Source organism: Mizuhopecten yessoensis, unplaced genomic scaffold (genome assembly GCF_002113885.1).
Source record: "Mizuhopecten yessoensis strain PY_sf001 unplaced genomic scaffold, ASM211388v2 scaffold10513, whole genome shotgun sequence".
Classification (NCBI taxonomy): domain Eukaryota; kingdom Metazoa; phylum Mollusca; class Bivalvia; order Pectinida; family Pectinidae; genus Mizuhopecten; species Mizuhopecten yessoensis.
In genome coordinates, this window is record NW_018408584.1 from 39,204 (window position 1) to 64,426 (window position 25,223).

General features: G+C 38.5%; 2 protein-coding genes across 4 annotated transcripts; one reads left to right on the forward strand and one right to left on the reverse strand.

Annotated features, from left to right (window-relative positions):
* The first annotated feature begins 1,015 nt into the window (after positions 1–1,015).
* Positions 1,016–23,348, forward strand: LOC110460882 (phospholipase B1, membrane-associated-like). Its single transcript, XM_021514081.1, has 13 exons — positions 1,016–1,076; positions 4,138–4,244; positions 15,382–15,463; positions 15,675–15,733; positions 16,181–16,248; positions 18,349–18,395; positions 18,784–18,892; positions 19,107–19,239; positions 20,148–20,305; positions 20,619–20,790; positions 21,484–21,585; positions 22,353–22,421; positions 23,239–23,348. The coding sequence occupies exons 1-13, from the start codon at positions 1,025–1,027 to the stop codon at positions 23,284–23,286; spliced, it is 1,206 nt and encodes a 401-aa protein (XP_021369756.1). The 5' UTR covers positions 1,016–1,024; the 3' UTR covers positions 23,287–23,348.
* Positions 9,203–13,632, reverse strand: LOC110460881. Of its 3 annotated transcripts, none has more exons than XM_021514080.1 (2): positions 13,280–13,632; positions 9,203–11,509 (listed from the first exon to the last, which is right to left on the reverse strand). In XM_021514080.1, the coding sequence occupies exons 1-2, from the start codon at positions 13,446–13,448 to the stop codon at positions 9,411–9,413; spliced, it is 2,268 nt and encodes a 755-aa protein (XP_021369755.1). In that variant the 5' UTR covers positions 13,449–13,632; the 3' UTR covers positions 9,203–9,410. The 3 variants fall into 3 exon arrangements, with proteins under 3 accessions (XP_021369755.1, XP_021369753.1, XP_021369752.1); XM_021514078.1 differs by having other exon boundaries at positions 13,256–13,632; XM_021514077.1 differs by having other exon boundaries at positions 12,809–13,632.
* Positions 23,349–25,223: the final 1,875 nt, after the last annotated feature.

The following is a 25,223-nucleotide window of genomic DNA, read 5'->3' on the forward strand; positions in this document are numbered from 1 at the left end:
ATCAGCCTAAAAAGTATCTGTTCATGTAAAGTAAACATATAAATCTGATTCAGCGTCTGCGCAGTGAAATTCATCCTTTTGACATGATGTGTGCTTCGTTGATATAGAAATAGTGACTGGCAGACTGGAAGCAGATCTGTTTTCTGCATGCAATATAGCGGCAAGTTTTTTGATCACATAACATATTAGGCCTGAGTAGCTTTGGATACCGTATGTACAGATACCACAAAAGATCATACTTGTTTTGAAAATCACAAGCTGATTGAGTACACAAGGTGGAATTAATTGTTTTGTTTGTAAAACATTGCTGATGGATCGGTAGGACCTGCCCCAATGTGTAAACAACGTGTCAATTCAACGTGTCAAACCTAATTACCTATGATTTTTAATTACACATTGTAATTAGCTTTGCTCTATTGAGATGTGTTCTTGTTAATATATTGTGATCTTCTTGATGTCAACTTCTGGACAAATGACCGCTGAATACAGGAGGAGATAACGTTCCGGGTCAGAGTTTTGTGACCGCTGGCCGCATTAGACAGGTGGCTGCTTATTTCAGGTTCATTATATAGGTTTTTTTCTATCGGGCGGACCACAGACTGACCACATAAGGGAGGTAGCTGCTTATTTCAGGTGACCGCTCAAGCAGGTTTGACTGTATCTTATTTATACAGTATATCATAAGAAGAACGTGGCCTTTTAAATGTTTTGAACTTCTGTGTTTGCTCCATCTCCAATCCTGCCCTATCTCAGGTTTCAATACATATTGCCTTGCCCCCTGTCTTGCCCCACCTGACGTCATTACCCCTGCCTTGGCTCGTTGTCTATCTTGCCCTACCCCCTTCTGTTACGACAGTCGTGACACTAGTTCGTGCACATGAACGTGCAGCTTGTATCGTGTGGGAACGCCTCCTTATCTATGGGTCAGATATCTTATCATAAATTCAATAAATCCAGAAATTTTACGTAACTTACGTCAAGGTTGTCTGACATTTCTAGCGGAGAGTCCACTACAGTCGACAGGATGGTAACGAACCTGCTATTTCTTGTCACAGCCTTAGTCTCGTATTGTCAAGGTGAGTTGGGCGTTTTACGTCATTTTAGCTAAAACAATATATATTTCCGAAATCCGTTTCTAAATTTTATAAAAGAACGATATATCAGAGGGATTAGGAAAAATATATCTACAGCTAACTGACACTTCCGTCAATTTGACAGTTAAATCTTTCGTTGCAAGAGGAATTTCAAGTTGAAAATGATATCATTTAAAACGCAAAAACAGCTGTGGATAAGCGCAGCATAAAAATGCACAAATAAAATATTTTCATAATGCGGCACTACGAATTCCATACAAAACATGGTTACTGTTATATTATGTGGTACGGCTGTATCTACTACAGGAAAGTATTTTCGAGCTGAAAAGTTACTCAAAAATACATTTTATTCCGATGAATTCTTTACCATACCAATTTCAGACAGGACTAAAACCTGGACATTTTGCTGTCTACCAATGAACTGAAATCCGCCATAATAATTTACGCATTTAGGCATATCTTTAGGACGAACTGAAAGTGGGTACAGAATGTACCATACAGACAATATTATTTAGGTGATTAAAAACAAATCGGAACCCTTCATGAGGTTTTGCATTTTACTGTCATCTTAATTGTTTTACTTGCCAACTCTCCCTATTTTGGACGGGACTCCCGATACTGAGCTCTGGAGTAGAGCATTTTCAACCAGTGAATTTGCTAAACTGTTCTTATTTTCTAAGACCTGACGACTTCATCTGAAAGACCAGCTCAAAAGACCCAAATAAATGAGAAAAGTTACAAGCTGCACAGTCACTGGAATACCATGTTATTTCAGTAAAGTATCTTTATATCAGGAAAATGTCTGAGATCATTTATCTTAACACCGATACACTGCAAACTTAGCCTCTTTCTATACGATTCACATTAATTGCTGCTGATGTGCTCCGTCCTTCTCAGAAAATATTTTACCGGTACAGTATCGCCTATTCCGTCTTTGAGTATTGCAGAGTTATCTTCTCTTGGGAGCAGGTATTGATTGTTACGTCATTGGTTTGTGTGAGAAAATTAAGTCGTTTTCTCAAAAATTGATGACGTTACTCTCACAAACAAGTGACGTAACAATAAATACCTGCTCCCAGGAGAAGATAACTCTGCAATATGCAAAGACGGAATGTCGCATGAGTTATGATGGCCAGAAATATACCAACCCTATTGGTTACAAACTTAAACCATTGGTAACACCCAACGAGGGACGTTGAATAACCTTGAAGCACACCAATAGCCTTACTGATCATATCGCACAAAAAATGTACAACGTGTACACGAGTTTGATCTAGTTGGCGTGCACAAATCAACTGTTCAATTCGTTAGACTTTATCACAGATTCATTAATGATGAACTTCTAACGTTAACCCGATACCGTCGTTCGTTTTTAAGTATATATACAATATCATCATAGGCATAATGTTGTATGTATGCTCGGTGAATAGAACAGCCATCTTCCTGGAAGGGTCATTGGCATCCACCGTTACCACTATGACGTCATAATAATAATGACGTCAACTATTGGGCCATTGCATTGACAACCTCTTCTAAGTGACAACGTTTTATCAGAGAAAAATATAAATACTTTTACACTTATCAAATGAAAACTGCTGAGGTCTTTTCGTAAAACTGATAGAGTAATCACCAATCATGAATGACGTCAAACTCAAAATTTGACGGAAATTTCTGAAAGGTTTCCGATAGAGTGGTACATTGTAAATGAATGGAGAATGGCTTCCAACGAAAGACAGCATAACCATTTCACGAGTGTGTCAGAATGTTTCAATATTTTCACATGCATGTCAGAACAAGTGAAAATCATTGAATATTGTTTATAGCAATATTTAGAACATTGAATAAGAAAACTATCCAATTTACAAACATCAGGAGAGCTTCAGAACGTCAACATAATTATCTTCGCATTCAAAATTTTGATACGTCACAAGCAAGAAAATGCCGAACACCCACATTACATGCTTGTTATTTGTTCGCTTTGTATTCTGTATTTTGTTTGGTTTATAACGAGGAAAGAGTTATTTTCACTAGTAAAATAATCATTTTGATACTTCTCTTATTTTATAAACTAGAAATCTGTTTTTGTGAATAAAAACATGTGTCCCCGTATAAGCCAATATGCATATTTGGGAGAATAGAAAGGTCACATCAATATTAAGGTGTGTAAACACTAAACCATTAAACTTTTGAAATAATCTGGTTCAAGTTAAATTGTCTTAACAATTATGGTAAAGTTTCGGCAGCTATGGTACATGTACTATAGAAACATTTACATGTATATAAAATTGGAATTAGCACACATCTGATTTATATAGTGGGACAGGAGACCCGATTTTAGAATACAACACTCCTACTTCCCAAGATACATAACTATAGCAAGTTTGGTCAACAAAGGTGAAATAACATGGAAGTTATGCCGTGGACAAACTTCGGTATAAAAATAAACAAAGGGCCATAACTCTGCATATAGTGGGGCACAAGACCCGATTTCAGTGCGAGGGATCCCGCCTTCCGAAGATACATAAATATGGTAAGTTTAATTGATCAACGTAGGTGATATAACATAGAACTGATGCTCCGGACAAACTTCGGTATTAAAAATAAACAAAGGGCCATAACTCATAATTCTAGTGCACTGCACACCCTCTGTGGGTGATGCGGGTATAGGCCTACTTCAAGCTTGCTCAAGATATCTTTACTGGTTTAAGATTTACGGGCCGGACAGGAATTTACTGGAAAAGTTCTATTTATTTGACCTTTCACCTTGAGGTTAAGCACACAGTGACCTGATTCCATTGCACGCACACTTTATGTGGGTGATGCAGATATACCTCAAATTTCGTCAAGATATCTTTAACGGTTTAAAGTTAACAACCCGGTCAATTTGGGACCAGAAGAACCAGAAGAAGATCAGTACTAATACAATATGTCTCCCTTCATTCGAAAGGGAGACATAATTGTATCATTTTTTAACTTGTAAAAAAATAAACAAATACACGTATTTTTTGGCTGGCTTTATACACCCATGGATTTACAATTGCAGGCCTGACTAAATATGAAAAACTTGACCTGGCTTTCACGGAGCTCTTTAAGAATGAGACCATGGACATGCTATGGAAGCAACATTTGCAGCAATTCCAGAGCAAACAGGTAAACAACTCATTCAATTATTGTCAGATCGTAATTCAACCAGGACAGATAGTATCTAATCTAGACACAAGATATGTCATCGATGAGGTCAGATCGTAATTCAACTAGGACAGATAGTATCTAAACTAGACACAAGATATGTCATCGGTGAGGTCAGATCGTAATTCCAACAAGACAGATAGTATCTAAACTAGACACAAGATAAGTCATCGGTGAGGTCAGATCGTAATTCAACTAAGACAGATAGTATCTAAACTAGACACAAGAAAAGTCATCGGTGAGGTCAGATCGTAATTCCACCAAGACAGATAGTATCTAATCTAGACACAAGATATGTCATCGATGAGGGCAGATCGTAATTCAACTAGGACAGATAGTATCTAAACTAGACACCAGATATGTCATCGGTGAGGTCAGATCGTAATTCAACCAGGACAGATAGTATATAAACTAGACACAAGATATGTCATCGGTGAGGCCAGATCGTAATTCAACCAGGACAGATAGTATATAAACTAGACACAAGATATGTCATCGGTGAGGGCAGATCGTAATTCCAACAAGACAGATAGTATCTAAACTAGACACAAGATAAGGCATCGGTGAGGTCAGATCGTAATTCAACCAGTACAGATAGTATCTAAACTAGACACAAGATATGTCATCGGGGAGGTCAGATCGGAATTCAACCAGGACAGATAGTATCTAATCTAGACACAAGATAAGCCATCGGTGAGGTCAGATCGTAATTCAACCAGTACAGATAGTATCTAAACTAGACACAAGATAAGGCATCGGTGAGGTCAGATCGTAATTCAACCAAAACAGATAGTATCTAAACTAGACACAAGATATGTCATCGGGGAGGTCAGATCGGAATTCAACCAGGACAGATAGTATCTAATCTAGACACGAGATATTCAACCAGGACAGATAGTATCTAAACGAGACACAAGATAAGTCATCGGTGAGGTCAGATCGTAATTCAACCAAGACAGATAGTATCTAAACTAGACACAAGATATGTCATCGGGGAGGTCAGATCGGAATTCAACCAGGACAGATAGTATCTAATCTAGACACGAGATATTCAACCAGGACAGATAGTATCTAAACGAGACACAAGATAAGTCATCGGTGAGGTCAGATCGTAATTCAACTAAGACAGATAGTATCTAAACTAGACACAAGAAAAGTCATCGGTGAGGTCAGATCGTAATTCAACCAGGACAGCTAGTATCTAAATTCGACACAAGATATGTCATCGGTGAGGTCAGATCGTAATTCAACAAAGACAGATAGTAACTAAACTAGACACAAGATAAGTCATCGGTGAGGTAAGATCGTAATTCAACCAGGACAGATAGTATATAAACTAGACACAAGATAAGTCATCGGTGCGGTCAGATCGTAATTCAACCAGGACAGATATCGGTGAGGTCAGATCGTAATTCCAACAAGACAGATAGTATCTAAACTAGACACAAGATAAGGCATCGGTGAGGTCAGATCGTAATTCCACCAAGACAGATAGTATCTAAACTAGACACAAGATATGTCATCGGTGAGGGCAGATCGTAATTCAACCAGGACAGATAGTACCTAAATTAGACACAAGATATGTCATCGGTGTGGTCAGATCGTAATTCCACCAAGACAGATAGTATCTAATCTAGACACAAGATATGTCATCGATGAGGGCAGATCGTAATTCAACTAGGACAGATAGTATCTAAACTAGACACAAGATAAGTCATCGGTGCGGTCAGATCGTAATTCAACCAGGACAGATAGTATCTAAATTAGACACAAGATATGTCATCGGTGAGGTCAGATCGTAATTCCACCAAGACAGATAGTATCTAAACTAGACACAAGATAAGTCATCGGTGAGGCCAGATAGTAATTCAACCAAGACAGATAGTATCTAAACTAGAAACAAGATAAGTCATCGGTGAGGTCAGATCGTAATTCAACAAAGACAGATAGTAACTAAACTAGACACAAGATATGTCATCGGTGAGGCCAGATCGTAATTCAACCAGGACAGATAGTATCTAAATTAGACACAAGATAAGTCATCGGTGAGGTCAGATCGTAATTCAACAAAGACAGATAGTAACTAAACTAGACACAAGATAAGTCATCGGTGAGGTCAGATCGTAATTCCACCTAGGCAGATAGTATCTAAACTAGACACAAGATAAGTCATCGGTGAGGTCAGATCGTAATTCAACTAGGACCGATAGTAGCTAAACTAGACACAAGATAAGTCATCGGTGAGGTCAGATCATAATTCAACCAAGACAGATAGTATCTAAACTAGACACAAGATAAGTCATCGGTGAGGTCAGATCGTAATTCAAACAGGACAGATAGTATCTAAACTAGACACAAGATAAGTCATCGGTCATGAGGTCAGATCAGAATTCCGACAATTTAAGCGTTAAGATTGGAGAAAGGATGTATATTGCACGTATATATATATTTTCCGTCGATATTCAGTATATTTACATCTTATATATTGTACTTTGTATAACATGTACTTTGTATAACATGTACTTTGTATTACGTGTACTAGAATCTGTTAGAGTCACGAATGTATTGCTGAGTATGCATGAATATCGTTATGTTTTCTTGTTCCGAAAGAGATGTATCTCCAAATAAAAGTATATTGAAATTAAGAGGCATGTATTCATTCAGTTCCCGATAAAGCTTAATTCTTTGTTCGTTATATTTATCACAGGTAAAAAAGAAATGGTGTGTGTCTTGAATAGAGAAGCCACATATACAACGTTGGTTATCAATAAGGTTAACATGAAACAGGTCACTTTTCTAGAACGGTTTCTTAATTTTGTATGCAAAATATTATTTTTCCTATCACCATAGAAAAAGGGGTTTGGTACAAGCGGCAGGTTTACGTCTTGAATGGCGTTTGTAAATGATGAGAACGTGGCACTACGTCGTATACTAGTAGGTAACTGGTTCCACAGTCTAACAGTAGAAGGAAAAAAGGATACGTTAATTCAAGTCTGTTGTTAGGTAGGTTGTAGTTTTCAACGTTTCGAAGATTATAGTGAGAGTTATCGACAAGGGAAGGGAGTAGAGTGTTGAGATAGTTAGGAGCTATATTACTGTGGATTTTAAAAAGTAATTGAAGTTTTCGACGGGATCTCCGATGGGATAGAGAATCCCATCCAGTTTCATTGTATATAGATTGTCTACTAGTAAACGACGGTAAACCAGTGACAATACGTCCAGCTTCAAGTTGTTATTTTTCTAATTTGTCTGAATCAGTAATAGAATTCTAGAATAGGAAGTATAAATGTTCTATATATTCTATTCAGTGTAAGTCGGTTCAGGGTATATTTCAATTTACGGAGGACACTTAATTTTTTAACTACTTTTTTACATATATTATCAATGTGATAGGCTCATTTACAGTTAGAATTGATGAATACTCCCAGATGCTTATGGTTTTCAACAAATTCAATACTTACATTATTCAAGTTAATTTCAATGAGGTGATCAAGATCAATATTAGAAATAAGTAAAGCCTCTGTTTTTGCAGGATTGAATTTGACAAGCCACTTATCTGCCCACAATTGTATATTTACTAGATCATTATTAATTTTTTGTTCAATTACTTGTGGTGATTTATCCGAATACAAAAGAGAGGTGTCATCAGCAAAAAGTTTTGATAGACTTTCTATATTATCTGTTATGTCATTAATATATAGTATAAACAGCAATGGGCCAAGAACCGAACCCTGAGGTACTCCTGCATTTGTTCTCTTAACAGAAGATCTACTATTTCCAATAAAAACTTGTTGAGATCTATTAGTAACATAATCAATTAACCAGTCCAATAACTTTCCCGATATTCCATAGCTAGCTAGTTTCACTTCCAGTCCCCTATGCCACACTCGATCAAACGCCTTAGAAAGTTGGCTGTTTTTTTTTCAAGATTGTCGCACATAGTATGATATATTTCTAAAAGCTGGTGTATAATAGAATGACCTGGTTGAAAACCTGACTGGTATTTATATATGAGAGAATTATCTAAAAGGTAGTTATGTAAATATTTAGCGACTAATCTTTCGAAAACTTTACCAATAGTACTTAGTAGTGCAATAGGTCTATAATTTGAAGGGCCTTGTTTATCGCCCTTTTTAAAAAAACGGCATAACTAGAGCATGTTTCCATTGTTTGGGAAAAGATCCAGTTTCCAAAGATGAGCGAAAGATCAATGAAAGAGGATAAGCAACTGAATTAGAGGTATTCTTTAGCATGGTATGACTAATAGTATCCTTTCCTACAGCTTTACCGATTTTTAATGTCTTTAGAATGTCGATATTGTCATTAATATTAAACGGTATGTCTGAAATGGTCGAGTCTGTTCTAGATTCTATACAGGTACGTCAATGTTAGTATCGTCTAGAGTAGATATTGAAACAAAGTAATCGTTTAGTATATTAGTCTTTATGTCGTCATCCACTTCTGTATCTCTACTGTGGTAAGGTTCATTTTGTCCTGTTGTCACTAACATTTTTGCCTCGTCCACTGTAGGACTAGAATAGAATGGAATGGTCTGATGTATTACGCTACATTATTGTATGAGGCAACTAATATTACCTCAGGATGAATGCTGCCGGAAGATTCGATTCCGCTGGGGTGTATACCTAACTCAGACAGTGAACATTCTAAATTGTAGTATACCTCATAGTGCGTTGTATGTGTAATAATACTTCCTAGAGTAATTAAAATTCCACAAGTTAATATTTTACCCAGTCACTCTGTCAATTGCAATTTGATCCGATAACACCTGATGATAACTATATATATATATAGAAGTTTTTCTCGATATTGTTGCTTTGTATTGATGATGTTAATCAGGCGTGCACGTGCCACACACGCATGCCAGTAATAATTAGACTTGACATATACGTTAAGGGGCATGTATACATTATTTTATAAAAAATATTACAATTTTCAATCATCTCGTTCATACCATACATATATTAGACTTCGGAATACAATACATATATCAAACAAATACTGAAAGAATACAATGCAAACATAAATCAGTATCCTTTTGAAGGTGAATTAGTCATCTGCTAGATGTCATGCTGTAGGATAGCTTCTTGCGTTTCGAATGGGATTTGTTTAGACTGCGTCGGGTTCAAACAGAGGGTGCGATATCGTCGAGGTTCGAGTATGATCTACACTCCATACATTACTATTGTTCTTGGAGGCGTAATCGTACATGCTCCGGTACCTTGTACAAGGAGGCGGCGGCTTTTCTCGTCGTGGAGTACTCACGCGCTCGTCTAAGGCTTTCATGTCGATCAGATCCACGTGACCTTCAGTGTTGAAGTTCCTCATGTGACGTAACGTCGACCCGCCCTTATAGCTTATCGGCAGATTGCTTAAAGAAGCATGCAATACGCCGTGTTTGAGAGCCCGCTCCAAGTTTTCAATAGCTTTTTGCTGGCGCTGACTTGTCTCTAGAGATGTATTTCGAAGATCCCGTGACGTTGGGGTACTTTGCTCATGCTCCTTGTGGATGTCGGCCTGTGGGTCGGAACCGTCGGACATTAAGCAGCTATATTGACAGAGTGGCATGCCATCGTCGTATCCACGATCATTGTGATGCTCTACAGTCACTCGGTTGACAGTCCCGTACGCTGAACAGCCATCACCGGAGGCTCTTCCGTCGCTCTCCTCGTTAGACACATTACTTATTGCGCTCCTAGCACTGTCCGGAGCAGTTTGTCCAGACGCAAAAGTATCGGTCATTTGACCTTTAGGTCGACGTGTAAATCCCCCGGCGTTGACATCGGCGCTAGCTCTAGTTTCAAGAGTTCCCCAATCAATACAGATGTCATTCCATCGGGTGGCTCCCCCGTTCCCTGGATACAGTTCATCATAGTCTCCGACATCTCGGAAATGCTGAATTACAGGAAGGTTGCGTTCTTTGGTGGCCACATCTCCAAAGTGAAGAGGACTAGATATTGTAAAACCCGACGATTTGAGGTAATGCTCTGTTTCTATATTGTGTGATTGTGTAAGACTCACGTGGTTCTGTTCCCGAGGTCTGATGTTGGTATGACCCACAGAGGTTCTATCATATCTCTCACTTAATTTATCCAATTCTAGTGTTTCGTAACTCTTATCCAGATATCCCTTCTCTTCAAACCTCACCCGCCTTGTAGCTACATTCTCTGAACAAGAGTGATGAGCAGGTGAAGGTTCGTTGTCACGACTCTTTTCGGTTGGACTTTTTAGTATTCCCTTGATATAGACATTTCCCATCACATCCGTGGACACTGGTGATCTATCATGGCCTGTGTCCCGAGGTACCGGTGTGTGCTGTTCCGGTAGTGGACTAATGGGTTTCAACAGTCCGTGCCTACCGTTTATCGCACACCGGAACACTGAGTGTTCTCGTCTTTTTACGGAGAGGGTCTCCCCCATATTCAGTTCATGGTCGTTTAGTTTTGCATCTAGCGTACACCGTCTTCCTGTATCCTTTGTAGATGTTGAACTATCAGTGCCGTCCCGATGCGAGATATAGGATTGGTGGGTGCTCGCGGAATCGTTCTCAAGACATCTTTCACCTGTCCTACGCCCCTGAGAAGAGTAATTTGGCATGAGGCTGAAAAGATGCACGTTGCGTTTCTTCCTTTGAGATTTATGCAAATTCCAGGCTGTCTGCTTTGTTCCACCATATATTCTTACTAATTCAGGATCGGGACATAAAGGGGTCCGTGTAATATGCTTTTTCTTACTCTCATTCTTAAGTTGGACTTTGTGAATGCCAGTTCTACTTCCGCTTTTCGCGTGCAAATCGCGATGCTTTCTTCCGGTTACACTATCAAAAACTGTGTGTCCATAACCCTGGTTGAGGTGACTGATAGATAATGGCAGTCCTCCCTCCTCCACAGTAACTGACGTCCATCGCTCTCTCTGTGACCTTGAGCTCGAAGTATACCCCTTGGATATCTCCAGTTTATCAGGAGGATGTTTGTTGTTTCTAATACGTCTCCATGGCTCCATTTGAAGGGGAGGAGTGACTGACTCTGTCAACCCGGGATACCCTCTACGAGACGAGTCACTACGTTGAGCCGCCTCTCGCTCCTTCAGCTCTTGTTTGCACATTGCCGTATATCCCTGATACTTATCCACATGTGTAGGCGTATCTGTTGATTGTGACTTCCTTCTGGCCTTGGTCATAACCTCAAAAGGATAAACGGAAGTGTCATCTGAAATACAACATGCATATGAATGAATCAGAGGCGGATCCAAGTAGCTGTCACCAGCGATGTGACCTCCCGATACAAATTGATAGTTAACATATACTGCATACTTCTAACTCTACTTCTACTATTTGATGACCTACTTCAGTAAAGTGAAGATCATGTCATATATAGGTTTAGCACTATGAAAGGTAGGGACAGGACTTAATATTGATGAGCAGAGATAGATGATTTGAAGGATAGTAGTGAATCAGAAGAAATAATTTGAGAAGGGAGTTTGTTCCAATCTTTGAAAGGCCGTGGAAAGAAGGATTCCTTCTTTACAGACGTCATGCATGAGATAGTTTGAAATGAGGTTTGATGACAATGCCTTGTTTGTCTGGTTACAGGGGTGAGATATTTAGTGGTAATGGCAACTTTATTATGATAGATTTTATAGAGCATGGTCAGCCTCGCGTCTTTCCTGCAATCTGCAAGACTACGCCATTTTATGTGCATATATCGTGCGACACCCCAAAGTTCCGTTCGGTGTGCGCACTGTAACCTTAGGGCCTAATGCGCACATCAATATTTTATAGTTGATAAAATCATACCAACTGAATTGAGTATTTTGTTTCTTGACTAGTGATTCTAGTTGTGTATTACACTCTTAACCCTCACCCCTCATAAACAGGTTAAACACGATCCATCCGAAACAAGTTAAACATGATCCATCCTAAACAGGTTAAACATGATCCATCCGAAACAAGTTAAACATGATTCATCCGAAACAGGTTAAACATGATCCATCCGAAACAGGTTAAACATGATCCATCCGAAACAGGTTAAACACGATCCATCCGAAACAGGTCAAACATGATCCATCCGAAACAGGTTAAACATGATCCATCCGAAACAGGTTAAACATGATCCATCCGGAACAGGTTAAACATGATCCATCCGAAACAGGTTAAACATGGTCCCGAATAGTTGACACTAATTGGTATTACACCCCATCATCAATTATATGGGTCAGCGAACAATAATCTAGACCTTTGTACCGGTATGATCAGTGGTCCGTAGTAGTAACAGGGCAAATGAGTTACAGTTTTGACTATCAAAAAAGTTAAAGATTTTTTTAAATACGTTTGCAATAAGGACAACAAACATCGTTATTTTGAGAAAATAAGAGAATACATTACCCAAATTATATTTCTTTGGTCTACTGATTTTGCATTTCTCTGGGACATTTTTCTAAGCAAAATCAATGCACTGCGTTTAAATTCTTTCCGTGATTCTCCAGCCACGATTGCTCGGAATACTTGCCTTGGTGGTCGACTCTCGGGGTGTGTGATATATGCTGTCCTATTGAAGAATGATTTTTTTTCGTATTTTCTTCAAGTTTCCGTCTGGCTTTGAACATTTCTACGTAAGAACAAGACTGTGGGTTAGGAATACTTGTACTTGCCGATTGGGTGGAGTCTGGTGTAGACGATCTTACAGGTATACCTACTTCCGGTGATATATTAACGGCGATATTTGTATCAGGTCCCCGTTTGTCTGTAGAACCCTCGCTCGACACTGAGGAGTTAGAACTATCACTTGCGGAATTATTTTGGCAACCGTTTGCAAATGCCGTCGAGATAGGATCCAACCAAGAGACCGTTCTGTGTGGAGCTTTACATATCCCAATCCCTATTTCTGAATTCGAAGGACCTTTCGGCCTTATTACTGTGTCAACTACTCTGGAACGCAAGTGTTTAGATGCATCACCTGTATGTCTGAAGAGTATATCACTTTCTATATCTTTGTCCGTTTCTGTTTGTGTATCTGTGCTGCACATAGTCACACGAGTCTTAGTTACAGCCGTATCTGCCCCTCCTACAACTTCTACAGAGTGACGGGTATCCCGTTGTCGGTCGTCTGGACATACGGTTGACGACACGTGGCTTCCATAAACAGGCATTGTCACGTATTTCTCTGGATCTGTCTCAAGAAAATATATATCTGGTTTTCGCTAAAGATTTCCAAATGAGAAAAAAATAGTTGGCGATTCATTATCACAACTTCCACTGTCATGTTTCATCCTTCATTAGTTTTACAGAGTTTGTACCTTGAGATTGTAAGCGTAGTTAGGAGTTACCGCAAGACAAAAAGCTAATTGTTTCGTGACGTCACAGTAACGGTGACGGTAAGGTAATCGTGACGTCATAGAAAACATCTATCTATAAGCAGTGTACAAACGGGAGATAAGTATTACATGTATTCGCTGTTATTACGTTCTAAGATTATAAGTGCTTATAGAGCGGCAAAAGGTCTAGACTGAGCCCCGATAACACTCTAGCTTACGTGCACTCTCGGAGGAAAGGCTGCAAATGAAGATCTAAAGTTAAGGCTTCCTGTGTTATAGAAGCTCACTGTCAACTACTGATTATTTTTTCATTTTGTTAACTGATGCTTCCGAAGATAACATTATTCACAACTTTATTTCGGACACAGAGGCTAGCAACGACAAATGAAAATGAATATGAAAAAGTGCTTGTAGATAAATATATTGGCAATTATATATACATACTGTTACATCTATTAACACTTTATTCATAGTTATTCCATATCTTTTGTGACTAAATCATCTTATTTTAGCACTGTAAATCATTACACTATGTTTTATTGTGATTTGTCAAATTTCATTTCCGCAAAAAAGTTATTCAATTTATGCCTCATACGGGAAGTTGAATTATAAGAAATTGTAATTCTCAATTAGAGAAAGTGAATGCTTTTATTGACCAGAAGTTATTCTCATCTACAGCTACGTATGTACACGAAGTTAATAGATTTCTGTACAGGAATTTAATACACTTATGTACAGAAAGTTAACATATTTATGTACAGGAAGTTAACATACTTATGTACAGGTAGTTATTATACATATGTACAGGAAGATGATATACTTATGAACAGGAATTTAATATACTTATGTACAGGAAGTTGATATAATTTTGTACAGGAAGTTGATATACTTATGTACAGGAAGTTAACATATTTATGTACAGGAAGTTAACATACTTATGTACAGGAAGTTGATATACTTATGAACAAGAATTTAATATACTTATGTACAGAAAGTTAACATACCTATGCACAGGAAGTTAATTTACTTATGTACAGGACGTTGATATACTTGTAACAGGGATACATATATTTATTGTGTGTAAGACGTTGAATGGATTTTAATATCATGAAAGGTCTTGGTGTAAGGAACCTTAAATGGTTGTTTGGTAGTATAGTTGTGTGATGAAAGAATATGGTGCGAGGACCCTTAATGTTTGTGTGTTACCTGTATGTAAGAAAGTAACAAAAAATCAAGTCAACAGGAAAAATAATTAGATAATTTAAGCAACAATGTCATTATCTAATTGTTTTTCCTGTTGACTTGATTTTTTGTTACTTGAACATATGATAAAAAGTTTATAATATGACCATTTTGATATCATATCCGTTATCAGCCCTCGGTCCCGATATCAGCCCTCGGGGCCTTTGAACCCTCGGGCTGATATCGGGACTCTCGGGCTGATAAGGGATATGATATCAAAATGGTCATATAATAACCTCTAATTATCACACGGGTGACCGGAAGTGGTATCAGGAGTGGCCAGAAGTTATCAAATAAACATATGATACTATGTATTATTAATGACAGGAAGTTGATATTCTCATTAATAGGATATTGATACTTTGTATTCTTTATGACAGGAAGTTAATGTTTGTTTTCATTGACCAGAAGTCATTCCCATAAACAGGAAACGGTTATTCTCATGTACAGGAAGTTGATATTCCCATTATTAGGATATTGATACTATGTATTCTTAATGACAGGAAGTTGATATTCTCATTGACAGAGACGAGGAGTGGCTCATTATTATGACGACTTCAACTGCCACAATATTGGACCCCCCGCCTCTCATACTAAACCAACTTCCGGTAAGTTCTAACCTACGTTCATTACCTATTGTCTGCGTCTATACTAATTTTATGGGTACATACACATTATTATTTACTGTGTTAGGCAAGACTAGGGAAAGTATATCGCCCATCGAGCTTAAGAAAATGTTGAATATTTGCGTCAGATCGAATATATCAGGATTTTAGTACTTTTTAATTTCTACCGTGTTTTGTTCCCATACACGTGCAGTTCACAAGCTGAGCCCCTGGGACATTGATGTGGTTGCCGCTATGGGGGATTCTCTAACAGTAAGATTATCACATTCTCGAAAACAAATAAGCTAAGACATATGGAATCGTTTAAAATTAAAATCAAAGTTCACCTTTTAGAGGTAATAAGAAACCTTCAGACATAAAATACAGTATGTTGAAAACAAAATTGATACCACAACTAGTAACGTATACAAACATTATGTCTTTGACGTGGTATGATCGCTTCTGACTGTGTACATTAATCAATTCTCGTCGTAAATATCCGTGTATACATGTACGTTTTCATTTAATAAAAATGAACACATCTAAACTGGTTGTAATGTTTCATAGTAATCATCTAAATCTACAAATTATTGTGTAATTTCATATATCATTTCGTTTTTCACCACAAAAAAATGTCATTATAACAAATTAAAATGAAATAATAAAGTTTAGGAAGTTTTTTTCCAGACATTATAAAACTGTTTGTTACTGTTTGTGCAGGCAGGTAACGGTATCTCCGCCTCCAGCTGGGTGGGAGTATTGACGGAGTACCGTGGGAAGTCGTGGAAGTAAGAGTCTCCGCCTCCAGCTGGGTGGGAGTATTGTCGGAGTACCGTGGGAAGTCGTGGAGGTAAGAGTCTCCGCCTCCAGCTGGGTGGGAGTATTGACGAAGTACCGTGGGAGGTCGTGAAGGTAAGTGTCTCCGCCTTCAGCTGGTTGGGAGTATTGAAGGAGCACCATGTGAAGCCGTGTAGTTAAGTGTCTCCGCCTCCAGCTGGGTGGGATTATTGACGGAGTACCGTGGGAAGTCGTGGAGGTAAGTCTCTCCGCCTCCAGCTGGGGGGGAGTATTGGCGGAGTACCGTGGGAAGTCGTGGAGGTAAGTCTCTCCGCCTCCAGCTGGGGGGGAGTATTGTCGGGGTACCGTGGGATGTCGAAGAGGTAAGTGTCTCCGCCTCCAGCTGGGTGGGATTATTGACGGAGTACCGTGGGAAGTCGTGGGGGTAAGTGTCTCCGCCTCCAGCGGGGTGGGAGTATTGACGAGTACCGTGGGAAGTCGTGGAGGTAAGTGTCCCCGCCTCCAGCTGGGTGGGAGTATTGACGTAGTACCGTGGGAAGTCGTGGAGGTAAGTGTCCCCGCCTCCAGCTGGGTGGGAGTATTGACGTAGTACCGTGGGAAGTCGTGGAGGTAAGTGTCCCCGCCTCCAGCTGGGTGGGAGTATTGACGTAGTACCGTGGGAAGTCGTGGAGGTAAGTGTCTCCGCCTCTAGCTGGGTGGGAGTATTGACGGAGTACCGTCCTCCAGCGGGGTGGGAGTATTGACGAGTACCGTGGGAAGTCGTGGAGGGAAGTCTCTCCGCCTCCAGCTGGGTGGGAGTATTGACGTAGTACCGTGGGAAGTCGTGGAGGTAAGTGCCTCCGCCTCCAGCTGGGTGGGAGTATTGACGGAATAACGGGGGAAGTCGTGGATGTAAGTGTCTCCGCCTCCAGCTGGGTGGGAGCATTGACGGAGTAGCGTGGGAAGTCTTGGAGGTAAGTGTCTCCGCCTCCAGCTGGGTGGGAGTATTGACGGAATAACGTGGGAAGTCGTGGATGTAAGTGTCTCCGCCTCCAGCTGGGTGGGAGTATTGACGGAGTACCGTGGGATGTCGAAGAGGTAAGTGTCTCCGCCTCCAGCTGGGTGGGAGTATTGACGGAGTAGCGTGGGAAGTCTTGGAGGTAAGTGTCTCCGCCTCCAGCTGGATTGGAGTATTGACGGAGTAACGTGGAAAGTCGTGGAGGTAAGTGTCTCCGCCTCCAGCTGGGTGGGAGTAATGACGGAGTAGCGTGGGAAGTCGTGGAGGTAAGTGTTCCCGCCTCTAGCTGGGTGGAAGTATTGACGGAGTACCACGAGAAGTCGTGGAGGTAAGTGTCTCCGCCTCCAGCTGGGTGGGAGCATTGACGGAGTAGAGTGGGAAGTCGTGGAGGTAATTGTTTGATGGCTTCCATGGCTGGACACCAGTTTTGTTGGTTACATTCACATTAGCTGCTGAACTGAAAAGTGTTTTGGTAAATCACATTGCTTACTATTGATGTCACATAAGTACATTGTAGAAGATTGATTTTGATCAGTGTCACGAGATTTAAAAACCATGAATTTTGATAATAAGTTTACTCGCCCTGTTATATTATGACGACATACTCGTTGACATGCGAATTAGGGTTTTACGTTAGTACTAAAACAATGCTGTGCTGTGACAGGTATAGTGTTACGGTCCTATTGCTGGTTTGGAGAACAATGTCACTTACTGATTTTTACTTATTTTTTTTTAATTATTCAGTTAATTTTAGTTAACTACTCCAAATAGTCCAAACTTTCCATTGCTTTAACCGAATCCCTACCTCCTCGGTACTGTAGACAAAGAGTGTTTTCTATTGTTATGTTTTACGTTACAGTTTTCAAGAGAATGCTGAACTGTTACAGTTACATAGTGAAACGGGTCTATTGCTGCTGATTCTTGTTTGTGAAAAAAGGTCAAATCATGTTTTTATGGACATGTATATAAAATTAATCGGTTTAGTTCATTTATATAAATTACAAATACTCCAAATTGTCCATTGTTTTAACCAAAGCCCAACCTCCTCGATATTGTAGATAAGAGGTGTAAATTATTATCTTTTTGTCCCCAGTATTGGAGGTGACGGTTCACTAGACCAGGGCGTCATCACATTACCTAGTAAGTAATATAATGCCGTACACAGTGTAATTGTTATCTTGTGTTGATCCACCAGAGTTGCTTCTCCTAGTTCCATTCATTACGGGACCGAATACATTTTTTTCTTCGTTGGTTAATGCGCTTGATTCAAAATATTTTGGCTGTTATCTGGGTCTAGATATGATAAAGGGGGAAAAAATGTCATATTTTAACCATTACGTGTTATAAATGAGTAGTACCGCTTCTATGGGTGATTCGGTTATAAATATATTGCATTTGTAATAAAGACTACTGCGTCCATGGTGTGCTGTTTTTGTATCAGTATGACTAGAACACTTGATTTTCATAAACACCATAAAGAGAGGTTTACGTGTGCATAACCTGCAATTGCGTACTTTTCCGACCGCAGACATTCTGAGGAAGTTTAATCCGAACCTGAAGGGCTATTCTCTTAACTTCGGCGACAGAAATGGAGCAGATGCCAACCTGAATGTAGCTGATCCCGGGCACACATCACAGTAAATAATCTCCTTTCTTACCAAAACTCTTAGTTTTATGACCTAATTGTGTAACATATACATTGGTTACATGGATGTGACTGGTGTTAACATGGAAATGACTTGTGACAATAACACGTTCATTACAAGATTATGATTTGTATTGATTACACTTTTATTTAAGGACATTGGTATCTGCTAGGACTGTCTTAATGTCAATTCACCATGTTTACAGTGACATGCCCGATCAGGCACGAATGTTGGTCCAGAGGATAAAATCCGAACCTGGAGTTAACTTCCTTACCGACTGGAAAATGGTGACGCTGTTTATTGGCGGGAACGATCTCTGTGATTACTGTAACGACAATGTAAGACTTCGAGTAGTGCCGATCCGTGTAATAATAATATCAACAATATAATGTGTAGAACATGTATATTGCTGGTCTGTGTAGTCATTTTTTCAATAGTACAATATTTATGTATATAACAGATCTCCGTAATTATTTTGCAACAGTATTATTTTTTTACATGACAGATCTGTGTGATTTTAATATCAACAGACACAATATTTATGTATATTACAGATCTATGTATTTATATCACTAGAATACTATTTATGTAAATAACAGATCTGTGTGATTATCATGTCAATAGTAAATTATTATTTTTTATTATAGATACATATCCATGTTTTTAATTCTTCAACACTATACCTACACTTATGTCTAGTATAGAGTTATGTCTACGACAGATTTCGTACAAGGAACGTAATACATCTTCTCTAGAATAAAGATAAATGTTAACAGTCATTCTTGATGCAAGCTTTCGAACTGAGCCCTTCTTCAAGGTTAAACGGTCTTCACCGTTATGGCACATACATGTAAGGAACGAAGTATGCACAGTTTCTGTTTTTAAATATGAATGTGGCATAAAAGTGAGGACCATTCAATCCCTGATGAAAGGTTAAGTCCGAAACTTTGATCAAGATTGACTGTTGATATTTATCTCATAGATTTATGTGTTTCACTAGTACCGTTATTTGTTGTTATAAGTCGGGACCGGTACAGAAACTTACATGTGTATATTTTCTGGCTCACTAGTTATTTATGTACAAGAAACTTACAGGAAACTGGGTTTTTTTTGGGTCGTATATTTGTAACGTGAAACATTAGCTATTCTTACGACATAATTCTTATTCTTATTCTATGTCTTTTTTCGGTGTCTATTTAGCAGGCCCATCATATGATCTGTAATTGTCTAGGCTCTCTATTAACAGGCCCGATACAGCGCCGACAATTACATCAACAACATCCGGACTGCCCTGGATATTCTACATGCTGAGATGCCCCGAACTTTCGTTAATCTTGTGGAGATTTTTGACGTCACTCCGGTTGCTGCCCTCAGCCAAGGTTTCTTCTGCTCTTTTGTGACGAGGTAACGGACATTTTTTTTTACTGACGGGTAACGTGTGTTATCTTATTAGAATTGTGTTAAGCGTGCATTGAACAATATAATGATGAATCTACCAAAATGTTTTACTTTCACATATGCATATCGAATCTTAACGTACACAATGCATACATGTTAATACATACTGATAATATGCACCAGAAGGTATTTGACAAGGTAAAATGACTGAAATATGCATGTATAAAGGGAAATAACTGGAACGAAAGAGGAAAGCAGATGCTTGGATATATTGAGCAATGTTATCTGTATTCCCTTTTTAATCGGCAAATATTTGCAGTTATGCCTGCGAATGTGGTAAGGATTCGGCGTCCGTAGCAGCTGTCCGCCAGGCGGCATTCGACTACCAGTTTGAAACTGAGGTTCTGATCGCAAGCGAGCGTTATAACACACGGGACGATTTCACTGTAGTACTACAGCCGTTCTTTAGGACCACAGTACCGCCAAATCAGGTGGGTTTTAATGGTTATAGTCACGCCATCTAGGATTAGGACCACAGTACCGCCAAATCAGGTGGGTTATAGTCACGCCATCTAGGAGTAGGACCACAATACCGCCAAATCAGATGAGTTATAGTCACGCCATCTAGGATTAGGACCATAGTACCGCCAAATCAGGAGGGTGTTAATGGTTATAGTTACGCCATCTAGGAGTAGAACCACAGTACCGCCAAATCCGATGGGTTATAGTCACGGCATCTAGGAGTAGGACCCCAGTACCGCCAAATCAGGGGGGGGTTAATGGTTACAGTCACGCCATCTAGGAGTAGGACCACAGTACCGCCAAATCAGGTGGTTGTTAATGGTTCTAGTCACGCCATCTAGGAGTAGGACCACAGTACCGCCAAATCAGATGGGTGTTAATGGTTATAGTCACGCCATCTACGAGGGCAGTCTTTTGATCTATGTAGGTGTAAACAAACAAACAAACGACAACTTGTCAACCTGATATGATACCAAGGCCTTGATACATACAGTGTATGAAGATTTGGACAACTGTAAACTACATCGAACCAAATAATCGGACGCCTTCAAAATATATTAGAATAAAACAACCATTTGTTACACGTTTCGTGTGATAAAGACGGTGCCCCCACCACTGGTCGTTTATACTTTTCAATTGTATATATTTTACCTGTGTTTCAGCAAGGGACCAGTTCCCCGGACCTTTCATACTTCTCCCCTGACTGTTTCCATTTTAGTGAGAAAGGTCAATACGCTGCAGCTCATTCCCTGTGGAACAACCTGGTGAGGACATTTCCCCATTTTATCTCGATACATTTTATCATTGATTGTTTTCGAAGGATATCATTCTTAATTATGTACATGCCGCTATCAGCGTTATTCACTTGAGTCTTTCATTTATAATGCATGATTACTTTGATATCCAATTCATATGGTGCTTTGCTAGACATAACGTTTGCGTGAGTTGACACCATGGCGGTTATCCTATTTGTAATAGTCCAGTCGTCCCTGGTTAGAGCGAATGAGCCGGTCACATCGACATGTGTAGTCTGTCAAATGCATAGAAAAAAGTAGACAAACTTGGTATAAATCGTGCTATTCCATTCGTCGCGATGCTCAATGATCTGCATCAAAGTGAATATGTGTTGGTGAGAAATTTTCCTTTAGTAAATCCCACCATGGCCAAATGTGTTGTGGGCGTCAATAACTCTACCGAAACCTTGTTGGTGACCAATCAGAGCATGGCGTTTTGTCTTTTGTAATAGTTGATAGAAATCGTTTTTCCTTTTTTTATGTAATGTGACATTGGGTTTGAATTTCCAATGTTCTGATGATGTTTCTCACTCCCGGATGTTACAAAAATAGCATAAATGCCAAAATAATGTATGCACTGTTGCGCTGTTTTCAGTTTTTGATGTCAAGCCTTTTTTTGTATCTTCATTCTTTATTCTTGTCTTTTCTTTAAAAAAACATTGAGTTATATTTCCTTTGTTTGTTGACGCTGTGGTTTACTTGTTTGCACACTTCACGATTATATTTCACTTTTGTAGCTGGAGCCCATTTCTAGGAAGGACGAGGCTTGGTACATCAACGAACCCTACTTGTGTCCAAATACACACGTGAGCATTTAGTTTCAAATACATGCTTGTTGAATTAAGCTTTGTCGAAATATTTGCAAACAAGTATTCGATATATATAGTTAAGGAATGACCAAGATTTTGTTTTGGTATATACAGTATATACCAAAACAAAATCTTGGGCATTCTTTATAATTTAATTTTAAAAAAGTAGACAAACACGTTGTAAATGAACAGTTAAAGATTTATTTAATTTTTACGTAAACTAAACAATTGCACTTAAAAAAAGCTGCGTTGTAATTTTGCATTCTGAAGTGTAAAAAGTAGTTCCGTCATCAGTTGTTTTTTCTTTTTAGGTATATACGATATATACCAAAAAAAATATTATGGGGGAGATTTTTGATTTATTAATAAGAATAACATGTCTTGGGCCGAGGAAAGGCAATAGAAGCGAACTTGGTAATCGATACATCAAAAATAAAACAAAAACAAAAGTTGGCGCTGAGGCGACGACATCGAGGTAAAGTTTCGTCGATCAAGGAATTGTTTCAAAAAAAGAAAAAGTTGTCACAGAAAGAGAAGCGATCTCCAGATAAACTGTCCATTGTACTAGAAACGTATTCAAGAAGAATTGTCGCAGAATGAGAATGTATTTCGGCGTTAGACTGTGTATGGATCCAGAAATAAAATCGAGATGAACTGAGCATTCCGATATACAATGGTTGATTTATAATATAAATTCGTTTAAAGTGTATATCTAAAGTAGAAATAATAATATTTCAGAGATTCCTTTGGATCGATAGGTTTGGTTACCGGAGGGCGTTTACACATTAAGACAGTATTTTTCTTTTCTTTTCAGGCCACAGGGACAGGGCCTTACTTCGCGACGACCAAGAATTCGGCCTAACTTGCTCGATTATATGTACATATTGGTTATCAGTAAATGTACCGGTCAAGGTTTCCGGTCCGTTATAGTACTTGCCAGTATTTGTGTTTATATACAGGTAGTCGTGATCTCAGCTGACCTAGTTTCCACCAACATTTCACTACATTGTAACTTTGACTTTACTTCTGCTCTTAAAATACATATTCTGTCTGTATCTTTGTAACATATCATGACAAAATTGAAGACTCATAAATTAATATTTGTTTGGTTTCAAATTGAAAAAAAAAGAAAACAAACAACCCTGAAACGACCGATTGCTGGCTAGGATCACCCCTATTTGAAAATGACTGATGAGCTACACTTGAACTTAAAAGCTGGTTAATTTTAACGATGTGTTACTGCGCTATTTTTTGCATTGTAGTGAAGACGTCCGTGAGGTACATGTAGCAATTTTAGAGCTTTTAAATTTGTCATGAAATATCCCAAGGCTATAGAGAGCAGAATTCGTAAGAATATTCAGACATCTTAACTTGGTATTGATACCTACAGTAATTGAAGGTTTCTTCTTAATTATTAAATTCCATGCAACAAACTTTATAGGCATATCATTACTGAAAATAAACCAGACGGCAAAGATTGTGCCCCGAAACTAACATCTACAAGCATTGAACACATGCGAAGTCTTAACCCCAACTAGTAGTGCTTGCTAACATCTATATTATTTACATTGTACGTAGTCAGAATTTCAGTCTAAAAATCATTCTTTTGACCATAAGTTACATGTACGAACACAAACATAAATACACCTACATAATTTGAAGATAAAAATGAACAGTACAAAGTTTTTATTTGAGCAATGAATGTGTTAGCAAATAATGTGGTCCTATAACACACATTGCTATTGGTTACAAACTTGATAAAGATTTTGGTAGAGTAGTGACGTTTTATTTCTATATTTCGAACGGTTCTTTGAACAGCAAATTAAGTCTTGACAAAAGTAAAATCTATGACGTCGCAATAGAGATTGATACCGTTACAATTGCAAATGTTGTTATAGTCTCATAACAACATTTGCTTTCTCAATGGAATGGAACGATGCAGAGCAAATATAAATATATCAGAATAATATTTTATGCTCTGTAATTCTGATGGCTATGCCCGTTTAAAAATCGAACGTGAAACTTAACATTAAAATTATGATTGCAATAAAAGAATGTTACATTTTGGAATTATCTGCTGGCGATATAATATGCGTATCATCCTGAACTTGACCTTTGCCCTCTACACTCTAACCTCCTTCCCGACCACGACCTTGTCATCTTGGTGCTGTGCAGTCGAGCTGAAGAATTGATGTGCAAAATATTTTCTTAAATTATGTTTAAAACATAGCGTATTTGCCTGTATTTGGGTAGTGCAAGGTGGCAACCTTTAATGTTTATAAAAAAACATTCAGTATTTTTTTTCACATTTTCACCATGGGCATGTGAAAAGTACATCTTTGGTGCACAAACGTATGCTTTAAGCGATATTTGAGAATAATTACACTTTAAGGGTCAGTCGAAACAACTAGCGATATTTAGTATATATATTTTGTTTGTTTCATACTTACCATTCTGTTAATTACAGGATCAAAATCAACTTTCTATTATTATTATCATAAAACAGCTGGAATTGTGTTAGCTAAAAGCAAAAATAATTTGGACTAATTTGAAAATATCTTTTCGATTATTTGCGTAAATAATAAATAGGTCACGTTTTGTTACGACCCTCACTGGTTGTGATATATAACCTTTCTACAATTCATACTTACCTACAATGTTTGGAAATATGGTAGTGGTATTGATTACCATATGACCAAATAATCAAACAAAATGACACCAAACAAATGTACACAAGGAAGAAATCAATAAAAAGGACATCCAAATGAACTTAATACATAACAAAACAAACGGGAGAAT

Excerpts from the sequence above, each read along its gene's own strand:
- LOC110460881 (XM_021514077.1), bottom strand. The coding sequence starts at position 13,448 with ATGCCTGTTTATGGAAGCCACGTGTCGTCAACCGTATGTCCAGACGAC. Across the intron at positions 11,510-12,808 it reads CCCGAGAGTCGACCACCAAG|ATGACACTTCCGTTTATCCT; the intron begins GCAAGTATTCCG and ends GTTGTATTTCAG.
- LOC110460882 (XM_021514081.1), top strand. The coding sequence starts at position 1,025 with ATGGTAACGAACCTGCTATTTCTTGTCACAGCCTTAGTCTCGTATTGT. Across the intron at positions 18,893-19,106 it reads GATCCCGGGCACACATCACA|TGACATGCCCGATCAGGCAC; the intron begins GTAAATAATCTC and ends CCATGTTTACAG. Across the intron at positions 19,240-20,147 it reads GTGATTACTGTAACGACAAT|GCCCGATACAGCGCCGACAA; the intron begins GTAAGACTTCGA and ends CTCTATTAACAG.